The following is a 21921-nucleotide window of genomic DNA, read 5'->3' on the forward strand; positions in this document are numbered from 1 at the left end:
TACAATTATGTAAAAATTGGTAAAAATAATTGTATACTTAGCATTACTCTTTACACCTTGGTTAGTCTCCTCTTATTATTATCATTGCCTAAAACAAAACAATATTATTTGTTATTTAGGTCATTCTAGAGGTTTTCTTTACCAGTGTCATATATACCTAATTTTAATTTAGTTAATTTTTGGTTTGAACTATTAAAAATTGCAAAACTAAAATATAGTTCCTTAAGTGCAGGGCATTATGTTTTCTAATTAAAGTCAAATACATGGTAATATAAACAATATTAATTTTTCTAACGACAATTATATTCAATACAGCTATGTCTTTGGGTATAGTTAGTGAACCTAAATAACTATACCTAATGGCCCGTTTGGATTGAGGGAGAAGGAGGAGGAGTAGAGTAGAGTATAATAGATTTAATACAAAATTAGCTTATTTTTAGCTAACTTTACTCTACTTCCCTCCACTGTCCCTTCTTCTTTCCTCCATCCAAACAGGCCATAAATTTAGGCAGAATCCTGACAAAAAGAGAAAGGGCAATTACGTCAATTCAATTGCAGAAATTATGAAAAAAAGAAAAGAAAGGAAAAGCAACTCAAATGACCGGTAAATCCGTTAAATTACAGCGTATCCAAGTACAACAACTACATAGAATATATGTTTGATTTTGAAACAGTCACGCAAAAACCACCAAAACACCACTACCCACACCACCACCAAAAAAAAAAAAAAAAATAGAGATCAAAGAGAGAAAGCAGATCGGCAAGTGGCGGACGACAAGATTGAGAGGAGACAATCTGATCCAGAGGGTGACGGCAACGAGATTGAAAGGAGATGATTTGACCCAGAGGAGGACGAGGTGAATTATAGGGCGGCAGCGACGATCAGACCCAGTTCAAAAATCAAAACTGAGAGAGGGAGGAGGAAGAGAGAGTGATCGCAAATTGAGGGAAAGGGAGAGGGAGATCGAGAAAGAGAGAGATCGGGCATGGGTGGGTCATGGGCGACTAGATCGGTCAAACGGCAGCAGGCTTCATGTGGCACGATCTTGGCAGTGCGATCTCGAAAGCGCGATCTTGCTGGCGCGTCTGGGGTTGGGGTGCGATCCAGCTCACTCTCTCTTCTTGCTCTTTCTCTCTCTCTCTTTGGGTTTCTGTGAGTTCGAAAATCATTTGAAGGTAAAACCAAACGTAAATGATTTTCCGAGTCAAAGGCTTTATTTTACGGTCAAAGTTATTCATTTTCCGGAAAACTTTATTTTACATGTGCACCCAAACACGTTGCTGAGTGTAAAATATTTTCCGAAAATCATTTACACCCAAAATAAACGCAACCATTATTCAACGGTAGACTTTGTCAAAATTCTTGTGCAATGAAAAAAATATTGAGTAGTATAACATTGTTTAAACTTTAAACTGTTACAATAGATATATCTTGAACTTAACTCTTAAATATATATCAAATTATTGTTTATGATTAGTGACACATCTGTTTGTAGACTTATATACTAAAATTTGTAGCAATCCTAGCATTACTTAAATTTTTTCTATAATCTTTTTCATAGAGTTGATATGTTGTGATTGGTGCTGAATTAATGCGCTGGTTCTAATCATAACTTGTCATATTTACAATTATGTAAAAATTGGTAAAAATAATTGTATACTTAGCATTACTCTTTACACCTTGGTTAGTCTCCTCTTATTATTATCATTGCCTAAAACAAAACAATATTATTTGTTATTTAGGTCATTCTAGAGGTTTTCTTTACCAGTGTCATATATACCTAATTTTAATTTAGTTAATTTTTGGTTTGAACTATTAAAAATTGCAAAACTAAAATATAGTTCCTTAAGTGCAGGGCATTATGTTTTCTAATTAAAGTCAAATACATGGTAATATAAACAATATTAATTTTTCTAACGACAATTATATTCAATACAGCTATGTCTTTGGGTATAATTAGTGAACTTAAATAACTATACTTAATGGTCCGTTTGGATTGAGGGAGAAGGAGGAGGAGTAGAGTAGAGTATAATAGATTTAATACAAAATTAGCTTATTTTTAGCCAACTCTACTGTACTTCCCTCTACTGTCCCTTCTTCTTTCCTCCATCCAAACATGCCATAAATTTACGCAGAATCCTGACAAAAAGAGAGAGGGCAATTACGTCAATTCAATTGCAGAAATTATGAAAAAAAGAAAAGAAAGGAAAAGCAACTCAAATGACCGGTAAATCCGTTAAATTACAGCGTATCCAAGTACAACAACTACATAGAATATATGTTTGATTTTGAAACAGTCACGCAGCTAATCTAGGCCACAACTCCGCGCCTCTCTTATCTTCTCTCTCTCAAATTTGCTTCACTTTAGATTTCCCTTTTCTTTCTATTTTTTTCCTTCTTGTTCTGTACTTTTTTTTTTTTAATTGCTTCCTTCCTCTTTCATTCCTCAAATCTTGTCCACAAAGCTCCTTACTTTCCTTTCGAATCCACCTATTCATCACCCCCACTACCTTTTTGTTTTTGGGTTTTTGTCCCTCTTTCTTTTTCTTTTCTGTGGGGATGAGTTTTTTTAATTAGTGTTTTAGTTAATTTTTAATATTATACTAGTTATTTTCTGTATTTGTTGCATTGGGTTTTTTGGTTCTTCCAGAGAATTGCCAAATTTGAATATTTATGATAAACTCAGGGTTTTGAGCTCCTAGTTTTGTGGGGTTGGATTCAAATTTTCCTTTTTTTTTGAAAATTTTGATTTTGAAATCTATTATTGACAACTGAGTAAGAAAAAGTCTTAACTTTTTTGAGTTTTTTCATTGCCCATTTCGATTATTTCAAAATTATTTTGTTATTTTTGGTTTGAACTGAAAAGCAAATAAATGTTATCTATGAAATACAGTCCATTTTTTTTTACTACAATTAGTCCTGTTTTTGAAGAAAAAACTTATTGAGTATTTTTGGGTTTCCTTTGTTTTTTGCTTTTTCTGAAATTTCTGATTTAAAATGGATTTGAGTAACGGTGAAGGATTTGGAGCTGTCATGGCAGCTGACAAGTCCAAAAATCATGAAGTAGACATTGCTTTGAAAGTGTCTAATTCCAAAGAGGAGGCCTTGAGCTCAAAAGTGAATGATGTGGGAATTATTAGTAGCAAGGATATGTTTTTCAGGGCTGATATGATTGACTTCAAAAGCTTGGATATTCAGCTGGAAAAGCACTTGAGCCGGGTTTGGTCAAAAGACAGGGAGGTGAAGACTCACAAGGAAGAGTGGGAGATTGAATTGGCTAAATTGGATCTAAGAAATGTTATAGCTCATGGGACTTATGGGACAGTATACCGAGGTGTCTATGATGGCCAAGATGTTGCAGGTAATTTGATCAGTCATCCTGCTTTCCTTGTTTAAGAATTCATCATATATCCTGCCAATGAGGTATCGCTCAACAGGCACTTGCTTCTCCCATAATAATGGGATGAAGGGTGAGGCCATGGGTTCAAGAACCACTGAGTGTGAGTATAACTTATCAACAAGTAAATCATATATCTCTCTTAATGATATACTTACTTTGTTAGATTTATGTTTTTGGCTATCTTATTCTTAGTGTTCCATTGTTTAAAAATTGGGTGCATGCTTTATAATGAATTCAAACTATTAGTTAAACTAGAGTGAAGAAAAAGTACCTTGTGTTACCTATCAAAAAATATTTTAAAAAAAAGTACCTTGTGAAGTATATTGCTAGGAACAGTGCTAAACGATTTTTCAGACCTTCAAATCCTGAATCGTGGATTTCAATTTCTGATTCTGTGCTTTTAACTCACCTCCTCCCCCTCTAAGAATAAGGTGGGGGTGTGGCCATGGCTCATGGGTTCAAAACCCAACAGCTGTTTGTATAAATTAATTATTTCAATCAAATTCTTGTGCTGACAATCCTTAGTTTGGGGCAGGAATAAGCAGCACACGTGTGATATATGATGAGTTTTACAAGGTGTGGCTTTCATCATGTGTAAGGGCCACTCATTTTGAGGCATGATCCTTCCTCAATTTGTATTTAGAGGCTGCATATTGAAGCTTTTGAATATCCCTTGAAGGCCAAGCCCAACATACCTTCAACAGTATGTTGTATATCATATCTTTTATGGTTTTAAAAGAAACCTTTGCTTAGGGGATTGGGTAGGTATTTTGTGCAATTTCAAGCGTGCACTAATATATTCTGAAGAACGATAGATAGTAAAACAATAAACATATGCAATCCGCTATTAAGTTCTGCCTATATGTTAAGTTAATGAGAAGAAAATTTGTAAAATATTTAACTATTCAATGTAGGTGCCATGTTCTCAAGTGTCTAACATACCAATTTTTATATGGAGAAGTGGCCTGCTGTATTTGTCTGTACTTAGTGTTATTTGTTGAAATTTTACTGTTAGTAGAAAATGTTTTCCTTTGAAATCATAGAGACATTCGTTTCTTGGGAGTTTTAAAGTTTCAATCTTGGTTCAGATTTGACTTTTTTATCTTTGAAAAATCTGCTAAATTTATTCTCAGTGATTGCCTTTGCAGAATCCTGTTTCTGTTAACAACTAAAATCTGATTAAAACTTTAGAGAAATCTGTTTTCTATGTTATTTCCCCAAAATTGAAGATGCTTGTATGATGTAATGTCTCCTCAATCTCTTGGAACATTTTTAAAAAATTTCCATTATGTTAATACTTAGTAACATTTTGGTTACAGTTCTTAAAATTGGATGTCATATAGAAGGTAACAGTCTTTTAGGTTAGTATTTTTATGTTATCATTTGCTGTAACCTTGTATAGCTGTATTAGGTTTTTGGCTGTCTGTCCACTTCATTTCCTAAATTATCTCCATTCCTGCTCCCAAGGTGCAAACTAGATGCTTAGTCCAAAGATTCATGTGATTTATTTTTGTTGGGACTCCCATAGAAAGTGCTGGGTGTCTGTCAACATTTGCTTCCAATGGATGACAGATACTGTGCTAGAAACTTTATAATCAAATAGTATTCTGATACCTAATAGAATAATGTTAAATGATTAAATTTACGTAGTAGTGTCATTATATCAGCTTCAATTCATTAAGCATCAGTCAAACTGAGGACTTGATTGCTAAATTTCTTTTAACTGCGTGTAGTGCAGGAGGTGACAGTTGAGCTAGAGCTCATTGACGTGTTTTGTGCTAAATATTAAGTTGATGTAGTATTTTTCTTCTGAATTTGGACTATGAGGTTTACTATATTATATCAGAAAGCAATACATTTATGCGTGTTTCCATATATACATAAATATGTACATGTCTGTGAGTGCTTTGTAAGTATGATGATGTGCCAAATATCAGCCTTAATAATTGTAAAAAGCAGTGTGCTTTCAGTTCTATGAAATAACCCCTGAAACATTGCTGAACAGTTCAATAGCATTAAATTATCTCATTTCTGTATATAGATAAAATTTTTGAGAGGACTGACTGCCCACTGTTATTCTTAATATTTATAGTGAAGCTATTGGACTGGGGAGAGGATGGTATTGCCACAGCTGCTGAAACTGCTGCTCTTAGGGCGTCATTTCGGCAGGAAGTTGCTGTTTGGCATAAGCTTGACCATCCAAATGTTACAAAGGTAGAATTTATGCATCTTTGACGGATACTATGATACCATGCATTTTTACAGTCAGTCCACACATGCATGCACATGCACACAAAGAGTTTAAAAAATAATCATTGTCTGGTTATATTTGATAACAAGAGAAAAACTTTTATCTTTTTGTCAAGTGATAACAATAGAACTGAGGCCCAATTGAGTTAAGTTGTGTTAACTTCAATAGTTTATTTACGTTAAGTTTTAAATTCAAATAATCTTTTCAACAGTTTATTGGAGCTTCAATGGGAACTTCGAATCTCAAATTCCCCTTGAAGAATGAATCAGGTGAAGGTCATAATCCTCTTCCATCCAGGGCATGTTGTGTTGTTGTTGAGTACCTTCCGGGTGGGACTTTAAAGAAGTTTTTAATTAGGAATGTGAGAAAGAAACTTGCCTTTAAGGTTGTCATTCAAATTGCTTTGGATCTCTCTAGAGGGTAAGTATATTAATTATATTAGGCTGGAGTTTATTACGGTGTGCTGTTGGATTTAAATTATTGGATCATGACTATGTATTCTTTAATCCAACCTTGCAGGTTGAGTTATCTTCATTCAAAAAAGATTGTACATCGTGATGTCAAAACGGAAAATATGCTGCTGGATTCTCAGAGAACTTTGAAAATTGCTGATTTTGGGGTTGCTCGTGTTGAAGCCCAAAACCCAAAGGACATGACTGGAGAAACTGGTACCCTTGGGTACATGGCCCCAGAGGTGCCCACTCCTTTTTTACAGAATTCAGTCATGTCTACAATTGGGAGTATCATAACCATATAATGTTCAATTCCACAAATTAGTCGTGTGTTTCATTTTGAGTCCCTTAGAAGCAAAAATGAGTCACTAAAGATTCGAAGCAAGTTGTTATACTCCCTATTTCTGGCTATAATTTCCCTTTGCTTAAAGCTAGAGACAACTTTAAGAAGATAATTTTTGCAGGTCCTTGATGGTAAGCCCTACAATAGAAAATGTGATGTCTACAGTTTTGGAATATGCTTGTGGGAGATCTATTGCTGTGACATGCCTTATCCTAATCTTAGTTTTGCTGAAGTTTCATCTGCAGTTGTGCGACAGGTTCGTTTTTTGTTCATAACAACACTACTTAGGTTCTTTAGCAAGTTCACTATACATATGTATATGAAATACAGAAATTCAACGCTGCAATTATCAACTAGTCTACTTGGAAACATCCTTTGGCATTGCCTTTTATTTTATTTTATTTAAAAAGAAAACTTCATTGATTTATAAAATTCAAATCTTTTTACTCCAGTGCCTAGTGATATAAATTATATGCTTAATATCTATGTTCTAGCTTAAATGGCCTTAAAATTATTTGTCTGGGGTCTTTGAATCATTTTGATCGCCAAAAATTTTCTGCAATCTTAGGTACTGCTTAGTTTACTTCCAAACCTGTGAAAGGTCAATAGTTGGCCTTAAGAAATTTTGACTAGTTTATTTTCCTTCGACTTACAATTCGCTTATCTCCAAATATTGGAAAACCGTATGCATGTTTTTTCCTTATATAAAATGGTACCTTATTCATTGCACCATGTAGCAAATGTCTATCTTTCCATGCGGGCTTTTGGCCTAGGGGCCGCGTTTAAGGTTGGAATATATTCAGCCCTGATCCCTAGATGGCTTCTATCTTTAGGTGTTTTATCTGGGTGCTCTAGGTCATAGAATCTGACTTTTTGCTGAAAGTTATGTTTGCAAAAAAACAAGATTTTAAAAAGCTGTGTTGGCAAACGCACACACTTGCCTACCATAAAAAGTGATGCTATGTTGATGAAATGTGTTTGAAATTGTTTTTGACAGAACTTACGCCCAGAAATCCCAAGATGTTGTCCAAGTTCATTGGCGAGCATCATGCGAAAATGTTGGGATGCACACCCAGAGAAACGTCCAGACATGGATGAGGTGGTGAGACTGTTAGAAGCATTAGACACTAGCAAGGGTGGTGGCATGATTCCTGATGACCAGGTTAATGGTTGTTTCTGTTTCAGCACAGCTCGTGGCCCATAATAGTATCATATTACAAGTGCAAATGAAGTTAGCCTTGCAGAACTAGTTTGCTTGACTTGCAAATGAGTATAGAGATTAGTGGGGCAACAATTTATAACTGTAATCACTTTTGTTGCATAATATTAGTAGCATGGTTTGTGGTTTCCTGCAACTTTGTATTTGTTACATAACTAAGCAAATCCCAAGAAATACAATAATCTGTCTGTTAAAAAGCAGAAACGACGAACAAAAAAAGAAAAAAAACCATTTGTTTCTACGCATACCTTCTCTATGATTAATCTTACAATATGCAGGATCTATATAAGTGTTCTATAATGCCTCTCACGAAATGAATATTATTGAGACTAGTATGTTGGAGTTTGTTACAAGAGACACAACATCCATAAGCTAAATGTTCAAATGAATTTGGTGAGAAAAGCAAGAGAGAAGCTTATAGATAATCAAAGGATATATAGTCAAGAGATGCAACTCTTTGGCAATGCGACATAACCTTAGGTAATGAATTGGATTGGGCTTATTATGTCAAGAGATGCAACTCTTCGGCAATGCGGCATAACCTTTGGTAATGAGTTGGATTGGGCTTATTATGGACATACTTTATTTGGGTTTGGTCTGTAATTTAAACATTGCCTTCAAGCTTCATGAAGTACAGTTAGGAGTATTTGTGAATTTAATTTCATTGTTAAACTATGGTAAGACCTCTTTTTATAAAAATAAGGTAGAGGGTGAGATCGTGAGTTTATGATTCATATGAATAACCATGAAAGACTATTCTCTCTGCCCATTGCGTGTTTGGCATATTATTGGGATGAACATGTTCTATGTTGTGAGTGGGAATCGGCTTGTTTTGCACAAAAGAATTGTGCTTATCACAAGGTCCAATTTGAAAAAAGTGAGATGGTGGACTTATGATCAGCCCCAATTATAGATAGGTAGATCATGGAAATGTGTTACGAATCAGTAATTACCTCTCTCTTTCTTTGTGAGAGGTTGTGTAGGTGCAAACTCAATAATAATGAAAATAACACAAAGAGAAACTGAATAATACTTCTGAATATTATTAATTTGAAGAGAAAAATTACACAACACTATTTGAATTGAGGCAACACTTACTCTCTTTGAGGAGATTCAAACCCTTGGTTGGTTGCTCTACCAGAAAGAACAACTTTCCTTGCCAAGAACCTCTCTATTTTTTACTGTATAAGCACCTCCCCCTTGCACACATATCTAGCCCAATATCTGAACCAATACATATTAGCCTATTAATCACCATAATTAAAAAGAATAACATAGTCTCTCTCATTTTCAATGTGGGATTAAATAATTTCTCTAACTCCCCATCTTCCATATTAACTCTCACATGTTTACAATTATGTTATAATATAAATTCATTTTAATTAATTAATATTAAAATGCTCCAACAATCGCCCACTCATTTTAATATTAAAATTATTTTAGTTAAAGAGAGATGACTAAGCAAAGACGGGTCACTATGCATCATGAAGGTGTGCTTTGAACCTTTACTTAGTAAAATAGCGATCTCAACTCTAGAGTTGTAGTGGTCTCCGACTTGAACTAAGTAGTGATGCTTTGGGGAAATTAAGCGTCATTGCTTACACATAACAATCTAGGTGTTGACATGAACTTTTATAGCTAGTACTTTATGGTCATTTGCTTATCTCAGTTTCATGAGTGTATTTGAGATTAAGTCCAAATCTCATAGGGAGCGGCCCCACCCTCACTCTCACATAGGTGAAATTTTGTTAAGACTGCTCCTATAATTCTGACACCCCACTCATACGAGTTACAAATTTTATAAAGAGTTTTTTTACTCAGCCTCTCCATACCATTGAATAAATGCACTTATATCATAGTGATGAACAATTAAAAATTTATTTACAAAATAAATACTTAAAAAAAAATAGTGCATTTCTTACAACCATCATATGGTTCATTTTTCACATTGAACCCAATTCTCAGGATCTTTGGTCCTTCGGTTTGTGTATCCTCATACATGGCTCATGATTTTATGAATTTTAGTCTCATCCCCTTCGATGTATTCCAGACCTTATCTTTTACCAAGGCCTTGGTAAATGGATTTGCAAGATTATCATTAGATTTAATATAATTCACAGTTATGGTGCTGCTACTTAAATAAGATCGCGCGGTTTCGTGCTTTCTTCTTATAGATCTGGATTTACCGTTGTAATAACAGTTTTTAACTTTACCAATTGCGACAATGCTATCACAATGAATAATATAGGTGGAATTGGCTTTTCCTAAAATGGAATTTCATACAACAAATCTTTAAGCCAATATGCCTTTTCACTAGTTGCAGCTAATGCTTTTAATTCAACTTGCATTGTTTTAGCAATTATTGTTTGCTTTTTGGATTTCCAACAAATAGCACCACTACCTAAGGAAAAAAATATAACCAGTGGTAGAGAGAGAATCACCTGACAAAGTATTCTAATTGGCATCACTAAAAGCTTTAATTACAGCAGGGTACTTTTTATAAAATAATCCATAACTTTTGGTATCAATTGAATATCCCATGACTTGCTCAATAGCTAGCCAATGATCTCTATTAGGTTTGCTAGTAAATTTGCTAAGCACTCCTATTGCATATGTAATGTCAAGTCTAGTACAATCAATAGTATACAATCAATAGTATAACACAAACTACCAATAATGCTAGCAGAATCTTTTTGATTAAAAATCTCATTATCATTATTCACAAGAAATAAATGAACACTAGAATCAAAAGGAGTAGCTCCACTTTTGTGATCATGAAAATTAATATTTTCTCAAAATTTTCTCAACATAATGTGATTGATTAAGAAATATTCCATCACATGTTTTTATAATTTTCATGCCCAAAATAAAATTAGCTTCACCAAGATAATGGCTTTTAAGCATATTTTTTTTGTCTCATTTATAACATGTATATTTGAGCCAAAAATCAACATATCATCCACATAAAAACTAATAATAATATGTAAATTCTTTCATGATTTAGAATAAATAGACTTATTACATTCATTTGATTTATAATCATTCTTAGTCATGCAGGAATCAAACCTTTTATGCCACTATTTTGGTGCCTATTTTAAGACATATAGGGATTTAGTTAGCTTACGTACCTTGCTTTCTTATCTAGGCTCTACAGAGCCTTCGGGTTGATTCATATAAATCTCTTCCTCTAAGTCCCCATTTAGAAAAGTAGTTTTTACATCAATTTGATGAATTTTCAAATGAAAAATTGCAGCAATAGCAATTAACAATCTAATAGATGTGATTCTTGTTACTGAAGAAAATGTACCAAAGAAATCAAGATCAACTTTTTGTTTAAAGCTTTTTGCAACAAGTTTAGTTTTAAACTTATCTATTGATCCATACAGTTTTAAATTTTTTCTAAGGACCCATTTACAACCTATGGTCTTACAACTCGGTGGAAGATCTACTAATTTCCAAATTTTATTAGAAATCAGAGATTTCATCTCATCATTTACAACCTTTTAGCATCAGGTGATATTAAAGCTTTTTTTAAATTTTGAGGGTTTTTCTCAATGTTAAAAACATAATAATCAAGACTAAAATCCTTTTCAACTCTAGCTCTTTTACTTCTTCTAGGTTCTATTTCAAAATTTTCTTGATTTTGTAAGTGAGAAGTAGAAGAATTAGGTTGAGACAAAATATTTTCTTCTCCCCCACTATTTTTCAATTTAAAAGGAGAAGTTTCTTCATGAAAAATTGCGTCACTAGATTCAAAAATTATTTTGTTTTCAAGATCAAAAAATCTTTAGGCAGCACTATTAATCGCATAACCAAGAAAAGTATAAGAATAGCTCTTATACCAAATTTAGGTATTTTAAGGTCAGTAAGCCTTACATAAATAAGACAACCCCACACTCTCAAATATCTCAAATTTGGTTTATGTCCTTTCTACATCTCAAAAGGTGTAGTATGTGACTTTTTATGTGGCACCCTATTCAAAACATGACATGTAGTTAAAATAGCTTTACTCCAAAAATGTAAAGATGCATCAGATTCAATTAACATAGCAATTTGTTAACTCAATTAGAATTCTATTTTTTCTTTCAACCACACCATTGGAAGCAGGTGAATGTGATGCAATAGTTTCATGGATAATTCCCAAAGACTAAACAAATGAGTTGAATGTACTTGATTCATACTCACGGCCTCTATCACTTCTTTATTCTTTTTATTTTTCTACCGAATTGATTTTCAACTTCTTTTTAAAAATCTTGAAAATTTTCAAACGCATGACTTTTATTTTTCAACAAATAAATAGTTGTATATTTTGAGAAATCATCAATAAAAGTGATAATATATCTATTTCTTCCATGAGTTCAAGTTCCCCTAAATTCACATAAATCAGAGTGAATTAACTCACGTAATTCAGTATTTCTTACAACACTTTTATAAGGTCTTTTTGTAATCTTAGCTTGACTACAAGTTTCACATTTTTCAAAATCTTTTGACAGTCTTGGAATTAATCCAAAACTACTCATGATTCCCACATTTTTATTATTTATATGGCACAAACGAGCATGCTAAAACTTAACAGAAGAAAGCATATAAATTGAATTGGTAGATACTTTATTATTCTCAACATCTAATTTAAACATTCCATCACAAGCATAACTTTTGCCCACAAATAATCTCATTTTAGTGAGTACATAATTATCAGATTTCATAGTTTGCTTGAAGCTAGTCTTGTTAAACAAAAAGCTTGACACCAAATTCTTCCTCATGGACAGAGTATAAAGCACATCTTTCAATGTTAGCACATGTCTAGGAGTGAATTTCAAATCGACCTCACCACTCCCAAGAACCTTGATTTTGCTAGAGTCACCAAGTATAACCATTTTTTCTTCTTCACAAGGAGTGTACACCTTGAACCAATCTTTGTCATAGCAAATGTGCCTATTAGCACCAAAATTTGCCCACCACCCTTCAACATATTGCACCAAATTTATGTTTGTAATCATAGCCATTAAAGGCTCCTCGACTATGTTAGCCTGCAGAACAAATTCACGTTTCTGAAATTTACAAAATCGAGCAATATTCTCACTCTTACCACAGACAAAACGAGATCTATCAAATGGATCTTTTGAATGGGGTCTTTGATTCCTTTTGTTATTTTTATTCAGGTTTCCCATTCCTTAAGGTCTATTATTATTGGTTGAAATAAGGTTTACCTTTATGGTGGAATTACCATTGCTCTCTTATGTCATTGGTGCATCTTGTCCTCTAGCCTCCTCCTCCACACAGATGCGTGTGATCAAAGTCTCCAAGAATGTTTCCTTTTGTTTGTGCCGCAAAGTCTTTTTGAACTCCCTCTAAGATTGTGGTAGTTTATCAACTATGCCAGCTACCACTAGATTATCTCCAATCTTTATGCCTTCGAATCTTAATTCTGCCACGATCATTTGAAAGTCTTGTGCTTGATCCACCACCAAATTCCCACCCACCATTTGGTAGCGAAAAAAATCTATTGGCAGCATACTTCTTTGCACTAGCCTCTTCAGTATCATACTTACTTTGTAAAACTTTCCATATTTTCTTGGTAGAATTATAAGTTGTATCGCAACAATTATAGAAATGATCGACAAGACAATTCAAAAGGTAAGTGCAATAGTTATATTCATCTTTTATATATTTATTTATTTTTTCTTGATGGGGACGAAATTCTTCCTCACTCATCTCATCGATAGAAACCTTTGAAGGATTCTTGTTAGTAAGGATGTAGGTGACTTTAAAATTGTAGGTGCAAACACAATAATAATGGAAATAATACAAAGAGAAACTAAATAATAGTTTTGAATATTATTAATTTGAAGAAAAAAATTACACAACACTATTTGAACTGAGGCGCGATACTCACTCTCTTTAATGGACTATTAGTTTGGACCCCCTCCATTCACCTCTCCTTTGCGCACATATCTATTCCAATATTTGAATCAATACATATTAGCCTATTAATCATCACAATTAAAAAGAATAACATAGTCTCTCACCTTTTTAATGTGGGATTAAATATATTTACTAATTCCTCATCTTCTATATTAACTCCCACATCTTTACAATTATGTTGTAATATAAATCCATTTTAATTAATTAATATTAAAAATGCTCCAACAGGTTGATTATGATTAAAAATTTAGATAACACATGAGAGTGATCATGACAAAAGTTACATGGGACAAGTGTGTATGCATGATGGGGACATGGTAGAAGAGTATAGGGCCACAGAACAAAATTTCTCTCCAAACTAATTTGGAGTAAAACCCTTTAAACTCGTCATATATCTTTATATTGAGTGTGAATTTTGAAAATTTAACTGTTGGATTGCATGTTCTTATCATATCCTTAATGCTTGCAAAATTTCAAGAAAATCAAAGATCAATTGCTATTGCATCAAACAAATGTAAAAACTTTAAGTTTTTCTAATTTAAACTATGTGTAAAAAATAAGTTTATTGATCAAATAGTAAATAACATTCAATTTGAGCGAAATTTGAGATGGATGTTAAGAATATAAGGAACATGAAATTCAACGATTAAATTTTTAAAATTTACACACAAAAATGAAATATATGAGAAGTTTAAAAAGTTTCTCTCCAAACTAGTTTGTAGAGAAACTTTGTATGGGCCACACCAAGTACTCTTATAGATTTCCTTAAAACTAAATCTTATCCTTTCTATAAATGATTTGACACCATCAAAGCAAATTCTCTTAATATCTTACTTATTTTAATTGTTGTTAGGATCTAAACTGATATCAATATATATTACACAATTTTTTTCACAATTCATTTAAGTGATGTGTGTGTGAGTGATGGAAATGCAGATAACATTTTTTTTTCACCATTCACAAGGATATGTCAAAATTTCAATTAGTTTATTAAAAAAAAAAAAATCACTTATAATTTTTTATTTTTGGGTATTACTTAAATAGAGTGTTACTGTTTATAGAAAGGATTATGATTATGATTATACAAAGTTGTAGCTTGTATGCGTAGCAATGATGTTTATGTGGCTGGTCTCATTGACCATGACTCAAGACAATGAGATCATGGTAAGCTATTCAATTTATTTGATATGGAGACAGTGATGAAAATACTTAAGATCAATCTTCAACATCTCCAACAAAACGACCAGATTTTTTGGTGTTTATCAAAATCGGGCTCTTTCTCAGTCAAGTCAGCTTATATGTCAATCATCCAACCCCAGTTAACTGGCCCAAATCCTCTTAGTATCAAAGAATGGAAAGGTCTATGGAAACTTAAGGTTCATGCCAGATTTAAGAATCTCCTGCGGAAGATTGCTTGGAGGATGCTCCCTGTAGGTGAGGAGCTGGAAAAAAGACTTCATATCCTATCCACTGAGTGTTTCTTATGCAAGAATGCGGTTAAGACAATTGAACATATTTTCCTCCAATGTCTGTGGGCCTCTCAGGTATGGCTTATGGCTCCATGGCCTTTAAATATGTCTAATTTATCTCATATTGATATTATAGAATGGGTAAAATGCATCATTGACCCCAAAGTGATATTTGGAATAAGGGAAGAGGATTCCCATCATTTTCAATTATATGCCTCAATTGTGTGTGACAGGATTTGGATGTAGAGGAATGAGGCTAGATTGGGCAAAGATATTGATTTGGTGGTAGACCTAGCCAGGAAAATTCAGAGCTCTTTTAACGAACAAAAAGCAACTTGGGAAGAAGATCGTGGGAAAAAACTAGAATTGATTGAGTCTAATTGGACCCTTCCTCTAGCTGGTTGGGTGAAATTAAATTTTGATGCTGCCATAAGAGAGAATAAAACATCAGTTGCAGTGGTGGACAGAGACAATCATGGCAAAGTTGCTTTGGCTTGGATTGACATTTTGGACCTGGGAAGCCCCTTGTAGGGTGAAGCTAAAGCCCTACGCAACAGTTAATAAAGCAATTGAAGCTAGGCTCAAAAGAGTGGTAATAGAAGGTGATGCTTGGAATGTTATAACTCCTCTTAAAGACAAAAAGTCACCATCTGAATGGACTATAGATGTAATATTGCAGAATATTTTAGCACTTTGTAATATGTTTGATGATGTTTCTTTTTTTTTTTTTTTTTTTTGAAAAGAGAGAGTAATTTCTCAGCTCATTTGCCAGCCCTTTGGGCTGCTTTTTGTAACAATACTGGGCCTGTTTCTATCTCTGATCCATCTTTGTTAGTGGCTCAAGCTTTGGAAAGGGATGGGCAAAGGCCCATGAGTTCCATGCTGTACTAGACGTGGATTCCTTATGAGAAATAAAGATGTTTATTCAGCAAAAAAAAAAAAAAATAAATAAATAAATAACAACTTCAAAGTTGTTATTTATTTATTTTCATTGTCAAAAAAAAAAATAATAATAAACTTCAAGGTAAGCTGAAGCTGAAGCTGAAACTGAAACTGCCTCGAGCAAGCGAGCGAGCGAGATAGATATATAAAGTGATGGGACTCGGCATCGAAACGACGTCGTCGTCACAGTCGCAGTGGGATTTGATGAGGGAGTTTGTAGAAAGTGAGGGAAGAGCGGCGGCGGTGGTGGACGGTGGCTTGGCGACGGAGCTGGAGCGACACGGTGCCGACCTCAACGATCCACTCTGGAGCGCCAAATGCCTCCTCTCTTCTCCTCATCTCATTCGCCAGGTCCTCTCTCTCTCCGTATATTTATACGTATATTTATGTGTCCGAATTGGCTTCTGTATTCGTATTTGTATTTGTTCTTATCTCAATTTGCGTTGAATGTAATGCAATCCAAGAGAGACATATAACAAATTCAAATTGAAAAATAGTTAATTTTCTCCTTAATTTGGTTGGTGAAAATATAGGAGAATATAAGGCAGTTGGAAATCTTGAATTTTTAGATATATATATTAGTTGGGGCCCAAAAGAGACTAATCATTTTTATTTTTTTAAGATGGGAGTATGTAATGACTAGGAAAGGTTGAATTTGATAATATTTATTAGTTGGGGGGTCCAAAAGAGTAAGAGAGAAATTGAGAATGTAAATATTAAAGGAAAATTATTTATATTAAAAAAAACCCAACTTTATGGTTGTGTGAAATTTTAGAAATTTAAAAGGGTTTTATTTATTTATTTTTTTTTGGGGGGGGGGGGGGGTAATGTTATTGGTATGGTGATGAGGTTGCTTGGATCTTAGGTTTTGCAGTTTGTGTGAAGATTTGGGATACAATGTGGACATGGTTTGTAAAATTTGTGGTGAAAGGAAAGGAACATTGGAACTTATGGATATGGACTGTTAATTATGAACTTGGACTGTTAAATGGGCACGGCTTTGACACTTAGAGATTCTGTTTGTTGAATCAGTTAGCTTTTTAGATTTGTTTGTAGCAGACTTTCATTGCTATAGGTGTAGCATTAAACATATGATAGGACCACCATGTGGTGTTGAAAATCAGTTTCAAGAACTGTGCTTGTCTTTTCTCTCTTAAGTCAGTCTTGTGACTTGTATAAACCAATAGCAGCTTTCCATGTAAGTATTGACTCTTACTCTCTGGTGCAAATCCAGCATCTGATAAAGTTTGCGTAAGTGTTTTATGAACTATTTGTTTTGATGAAAATTTTAGGAGGGTGCAAAAATATTTGAAAGTTAAAACTCATACAATAGATTTTTTTTTTTTTTTCTTTTCTTATTTATTGCACTTGATCAACTAATCAGACCAATCTACCCATTGTTATAAGGTGAAAAATGATCAGTTAAAAATTTTAAAGTAATTAAAACATTTGTAAAGTGTTAATTTGGAGATGTTTCTTCAGATGAAAAATACTCTACATTAAATGTTGGCTTCAAAATTTCACAATTGGACAAAGTACTATGATCTCAGCTTTTTTTAGGCTTGAAATTATATAAAGTATGATATAACCTATCAAAAAATATAAAGTATGATAGAAGGGAAGGGATCACTTTAGAATATATATCCTAAGTGGAAATTGATTTATGTTTAAAATTTCTCTTTTCATTTATTTGCGTAACTCATTTGAGTTTCTTGATGGTGCAGGTACACCTTGACTACCTAGAAGCTGGTGCAGATGTTATAATAACAGCATCTTATCAGGTAGGTTCCATTAAATAATGATAATCTCACTATTACTTTTCTTTACCCAAAATGAATTTCAAGTTTATCCATATGTGCACAGGCCACAATTCAGGGCTTTCAGGCTAAAGGCTTTTCTAGAGAAGAGGGTGAAAACTTGCTTAGAAGAAGTGTTGAAATCGCCATTGAGGCACGTGATTATTATTATAACAGATGTGCTGAATGTTCATCTAATGACACTGGAGTTGGAAGAATTCTCCAACGTCGCCCAATCTTAGTTGCGGCATCTGTGGGGAGTTATGGGGCTTATTTGGCTGATGGTTCTGAGTACAGGTGAGTCAACAAGTGCGCTTAAAGTAATTGCATGAGCTGCAATTTTCTTTGGCTTTGATATTTCCTATATCTAGCAGTCCCTGGTTAAACTTTAACAACCTCCTTTATGTGTATTATTGGCATAACATTGTACCCTTTTCGTTATTCTTGCCTCACATGCTTCTATATCGAAGTTTGGCAGACTTGTTCTTTCTGTGAGTTCAGAATTGTTTTCCAAATTGACAATTCAATGATCATGTCTTTTTTTCTTCTTATGTACTCTTAACAGTGGGGACTATGGTGATGCAATTACACTAGAAACTTTGAAAGATTTTCATCTGAGAAGGGTTCAAGTCCTAGCAGAATCAAGTCCTGACCTAATTGCATTTGAGACAATTCCTAATAAATTAGAAGCTCAGGTATTTGCCTATTCTTGTTGGTTTTCAGTAACATTATAATCTCCTCATAGCAGATATTTAATAAAGGCCTATATTATTTTATTGTTGGCTTCATACTACTGATACTGACTGATATCTCGAACTGATGTGCCCATTATTTGGGTTGGGTCATCAGTCAAATTCTTGATGGACGCTCAAAGCTTGTGGTGGTAGAGAATGATTAATTCTTAATAGCAATCGAAGATCTCCCCCTCCCCCCCAACCACCAAAACCCCCAGGCTGTTCTTTATTGAGAACAATGGATTTAGGCGTAACTATGGTGTTTCACTTCTTGCTTTTGTTCTGAAACCTCGGTGTTCATGCAGGCTTATGCAGAGATTTTGGAGGAAGAAGACATAAAGATTCCAGCATGGTTTTGTTTCAATTCTAAAAATGGTGTTAATGTGGTTAGTGGCGATTCCATTCTTGAATGTGCATCCATTGCTGAATCATGCAAGAAAGTTGTTTTAGTGGGAATCAACTGTACCCCTCCTCGATTAATTCATGAACTTATATTATCTATTAAGAAGGTATCATCTTTATGGTGCTGTTCATTTTGTTGATTTCTTATTTTGCTTTGGGTTTTATTTGTCTCTATTTTTATTTTTTTTTAGCTGAGCATGAGACTAACTTTTTTCTGTTCTTAAGAGCCATTTCACCTATTGACCTTTTTGTTCTTTCTTTTAATATAAAATCTTGCATAAAACAGTTTAGTTCTTCTAGATTATACCATTATTTATTGGTTTATTGACTCTCTGTAGAGATGGAGGTTAACGTAATCATTTGAGTTGGCAAAAACATCATTTAATTATATGGGCAGTTAATTTGGACCTGTGAGGCCAACATATAATAGATTACTACCATAACAAATCACATACTGGGATAGATTTATTGTCCTTGATAGATAGTATCACTGTCTGCTGACTTTTATTATTATTTTTTTTCTGATCTGTAATGTAGTATGCTAATACTTCCTGTATACTGCAGCTCTCATTCTTCATCTTTCAATGAATTACTTACTTTTTCTGATCAAAAAAACAAATCACTACTGGGTCCATATGTGTTACACTCACATTCCAATTTTGCTAATTTTCAGTCCATTTATCTTTTTTTTTTCTTCCCTTGTTATAGAGTTTCTGCAAAGAAAACTAGGCTTAATTTAGAAAGATTTAAAATTGAAGATTACCTTGTCTCATATTAAATTCTCATTAAACAATATATAAAATGTATGCAAGTGTACCCTCATTCTTCCATGTTCTGGATAGGTGGCATACCATGTTCCTATACCCCATTCACTCTGCATGCTTTAACGATCTGTAGTCCATTTTCTTTGTTTCAGTGAATTAACTTCTTGTTTGTGAAGAATCATATGACATATATACGTACTTTATTTAATTTCCAATTGAATCTTTTATCTCTACATGATTGCATTCCTACACGTCACTCTGCCTAGTGGATTTTTAAACCTTATTATTTTGAACAATTCCTTCAGGTATCAAAAAAACCAATAGTTATATATCCAAATAGTGGTGAAAGATATGATGCCGAGCAAAAACAATGGGTGGTACGTTCACTTTCTTTTGCTGCACTTGTACAAATATTACATCTACATTTAGAACTCTTGTTTTTTAATGAAGTTTTGAGTGTGAAAATCTTTCCCAGCAAAATATAATCTTACTTGAGAAGAGGGTTAAAGTTGTATTTACTCTATACCAATTTTCAGAAATCTAGGCTGTGCCTGTGGTTGATGCAACAATTTACTTTAGACCTACTTCACTACTTTATCGGAAAAACTTCTATTCTCACTTATTTTTGTATTGTAATGAAGGCAAAATCCAAATTCACTAGATTAGCACAGAAATTTACTTTTTTATCCTAATGAATAAAAGCATATCAATGATTGATCACATCATGATCTGCTTCCTGGTTGTTTTTATGTTTTTCAAACCAAATTCAATGAAAGCTTATAAATACATTCTTGACCTTATTCTTGTATACTGTCACACCCACACTACCTTAGATCTTGTTTTTTCATTGCAGCAAAATACTGGCGTTTCAGATGAAGATTTTGTCTCGTATGTAAACAGATGGTGTGAGGTTGGGGCTTCCCTTGTGGGAGGTTGTTGCAGAACAACTCCAAATACCATTAAAGCCATATATAGGACTCTTTCCAATAGATCTGCTCCTGCTCTACCGCCATAGGTACTGCTCTGACTTGAAGAGAGCGAAACATAATCTCTTTATTGCAGATGGTGGAAAGGCTTGCTCTATCTCCTATAAAAAAAGGGGTTCTGCTTGTTTTGGGAAGGAGGGCCTTGTACAAGCTGTTAGAGGATGAGGCAGTTTCCTCATAGAGCTTGCATATTTGAATCTTAGAGCCAAAATAGAAAGAACATCTGAATGTGTCATCAATACTTCACCTCTTTTAATTCTTTGAGCCAAACAGAAAGTTTAGTTAACTATACGAACCGTTTTGGACTTTGGAGACATTCATTCATCATTTTTTAGATGTTGCTCTCTAACCACACCCCCCCCCCCCCCCCACACACACACACACACACACATTCTTTGAGCCAAAGTAATGTGATCTGAAATATGTAAGCTAAAACATGAAATTGAGAGAGGAAAAATAAAATCATCACATTGCTATGCATATACAATACAAATGCACGAATCAATGACTTGATTCTAATGTTAGTGCTTGGTACTTAAATGAAGCATATTAATTTATTAAAATTGAAATTCCATTACATGATTACGTGTTGAGGACATTCATGATTTTAGTGTATATGAAGAGCTTACTCATGTTATTGGTTTATTAAAAAAAAAAAAAAATTAATAACATGAGTAAGCTATAGGTTGAAACTATTTCTTAAAAAAAAAATTACAACACAAGGATTGGTGTTTTTTTTTTTTTTTGAAAGAGAGAGAGAGAGAGAGAGTGGAAATAGGTGCTTACGTATCTTTGGATTTCGATAACAATTTGGCTGAATTTGCCATCCATATTTTCCTTCAATTGCTTCACATTTTAGTTACGCATGAAAGAGACAATTAAAGGGTGCTTCACATTTTACAGAAAAGACTTAACACGTGATTAATTCTTATTGCTTCTTCTTTTCTTTTCTTTTTAGGTGCTGAATGCTTTAAATAGAGATATGAAAAAAATAATAATAAAAAACTCTTGATCTGCTAACCGGTCCAGTCCACTCCAACCCACCCAATCTGATCTGTGGACAATCCCTTCAACTCTACACATCATGACAATGGAGTTTTTCCTTCAATGGGACATTTTAAAACACAGCCATTTTGCATAGATTGGAAAGTGAAAATTCCAATTTACTGTAAAATATCATGTTAAACAAAAAGATTTTGTTGCGCATCATCTACTAATTATAGTACAAAAATATGCC

At 33.7% G+C, this 21921-nt stretch overlaps 2 protein-coding genes across 4 annotated transcripts; both read left to right on the forward strand.

The window, feature by feature from the left end:
* The first annotated feature begins 2296 nt into the window (after positions 1-2296).
* Positions 2297-7795, forward strand: LOC112039336 (serine/threonine-protein kinase 52). 2 transcript variants are annotated; one of them, XM_065768310.1, is made up of 7 exons: positions 2297-3362; positions 3439-3501; positions 5494-5615; positions 5864-6072; positions 6172-6346; positions 6569-6703; positions 7445-7795. In XM_065768310.1, exons 1-7 carry the CDS (start codon positions 2999-3001, stop codon positions 7649-7651), a joined length of 1275 nt encoding a protein of 424 aa, XP_065624382.1. In that variant the 5' UTR covers positions 2297-2998; the 3' UTR covers positions 7652-7795. The 2 variants fall into 2 exon arrangements, with proteins under 2 accessions (XP_065624382.1, XP_023927977.2); XM_024072209.2 differs by lacking the exon at positions 3439-3501 and having other exon boundaries at positions 2298-3362.
* An 8262-nt stretch (positions 7796-16057) lies between these two features.
* LOC112039323 (selenocysteine methyltransferase) lies at positions 16058-21018 on the forward strand. Of its 2 annotated transcripts, none has more exons than XM_024072191.2 (7): positions 16058-16353; positions 17727-17783; positions 17866-18095; positions 18364-18493; positions 18838-19041; positions 20004-20075; positions 20552-21018. In XM_024072191.2, exons 1-7 carry the CDS (start codon positions 16156-16158, stop codon positions 20711-20713), a joined length of 1053 nt encoding a protein of 350 aa, XP_023927959.1. In that variant the 5' UTR covers positions 16058-16155; the 3' UTR covers positions 20714-21018. The 2 variants fall into 2 exon arrangements, with proteins under 2 accessions (XP_023927959.1, XP_023927960.1); XM_024072192.2 differs by having other exon boundaries at positions 18838-18918.
* The last annotated feature ends 903 nt before the right edge of the window (positions 21019-21921 follow it).

The sequence above is a fragment of the Quercus suber genome, unplaced genomic scaffold (genome assembly GCF_002906115.3).
Source record: "Quercus suber isolate HL8 unplaced genomic scaffold, Cork oak 2.0 scaffold_26, whole genome shotgun sequence".
NCBI lineage: Eukaryota > Viridiplantae > Streptophyta > Magnoliopsida > Fagales > Fagaceae > Quercus > Quercus suber.

Excerpts from the sequence above, each read along its gene's own strand:
- LOC112039336 (XM_065768310.1), top strand. The coding sequence starts at position 2,999 with ATGGATTTGAGTAACGGTGAAGGATTTGGAGCTGTCATGGCAGCTGAC. Across the intron at positions 3,363-3,438 it reads TGATGGCCAAGATGTTGCAG|GCACTTGCTTCTCCCATAAT; the intron begins GTAATTTGATCA and ends ATCGCTCAACAG. Across the intron at positions 6,347-6,568 it reads TTGGGTACATGGCCCCAGAG|GTCCTTGATGGTAAGCCCTA; the intron begins GTGCCCACTCCT and ends TAATTTTTGCAG.
- LOC112039323 (XM_024072191.2), top strand. The coding sequence starts at position 16,156 with ATGGGACTCGGCATCGAAACGACGTCGTCGTCACAGTCGCAGTGGGAT. Across the intron at positions 17,784-17,865 it reads TAATAACAGCATCTTATCAG|GCCACAATTCAGGGCTTTCA; the intron begins GTAGGTTCCATT and ends ATATGTGCACAG. Across the intron at positions 20,076-20,551 it reads CCGAGCAAAAACAATGGGTG|CAAAATACTGGCGTTTCAGA; the intron begins GTACGTTCACTT and ends TTTTCATTGCAG.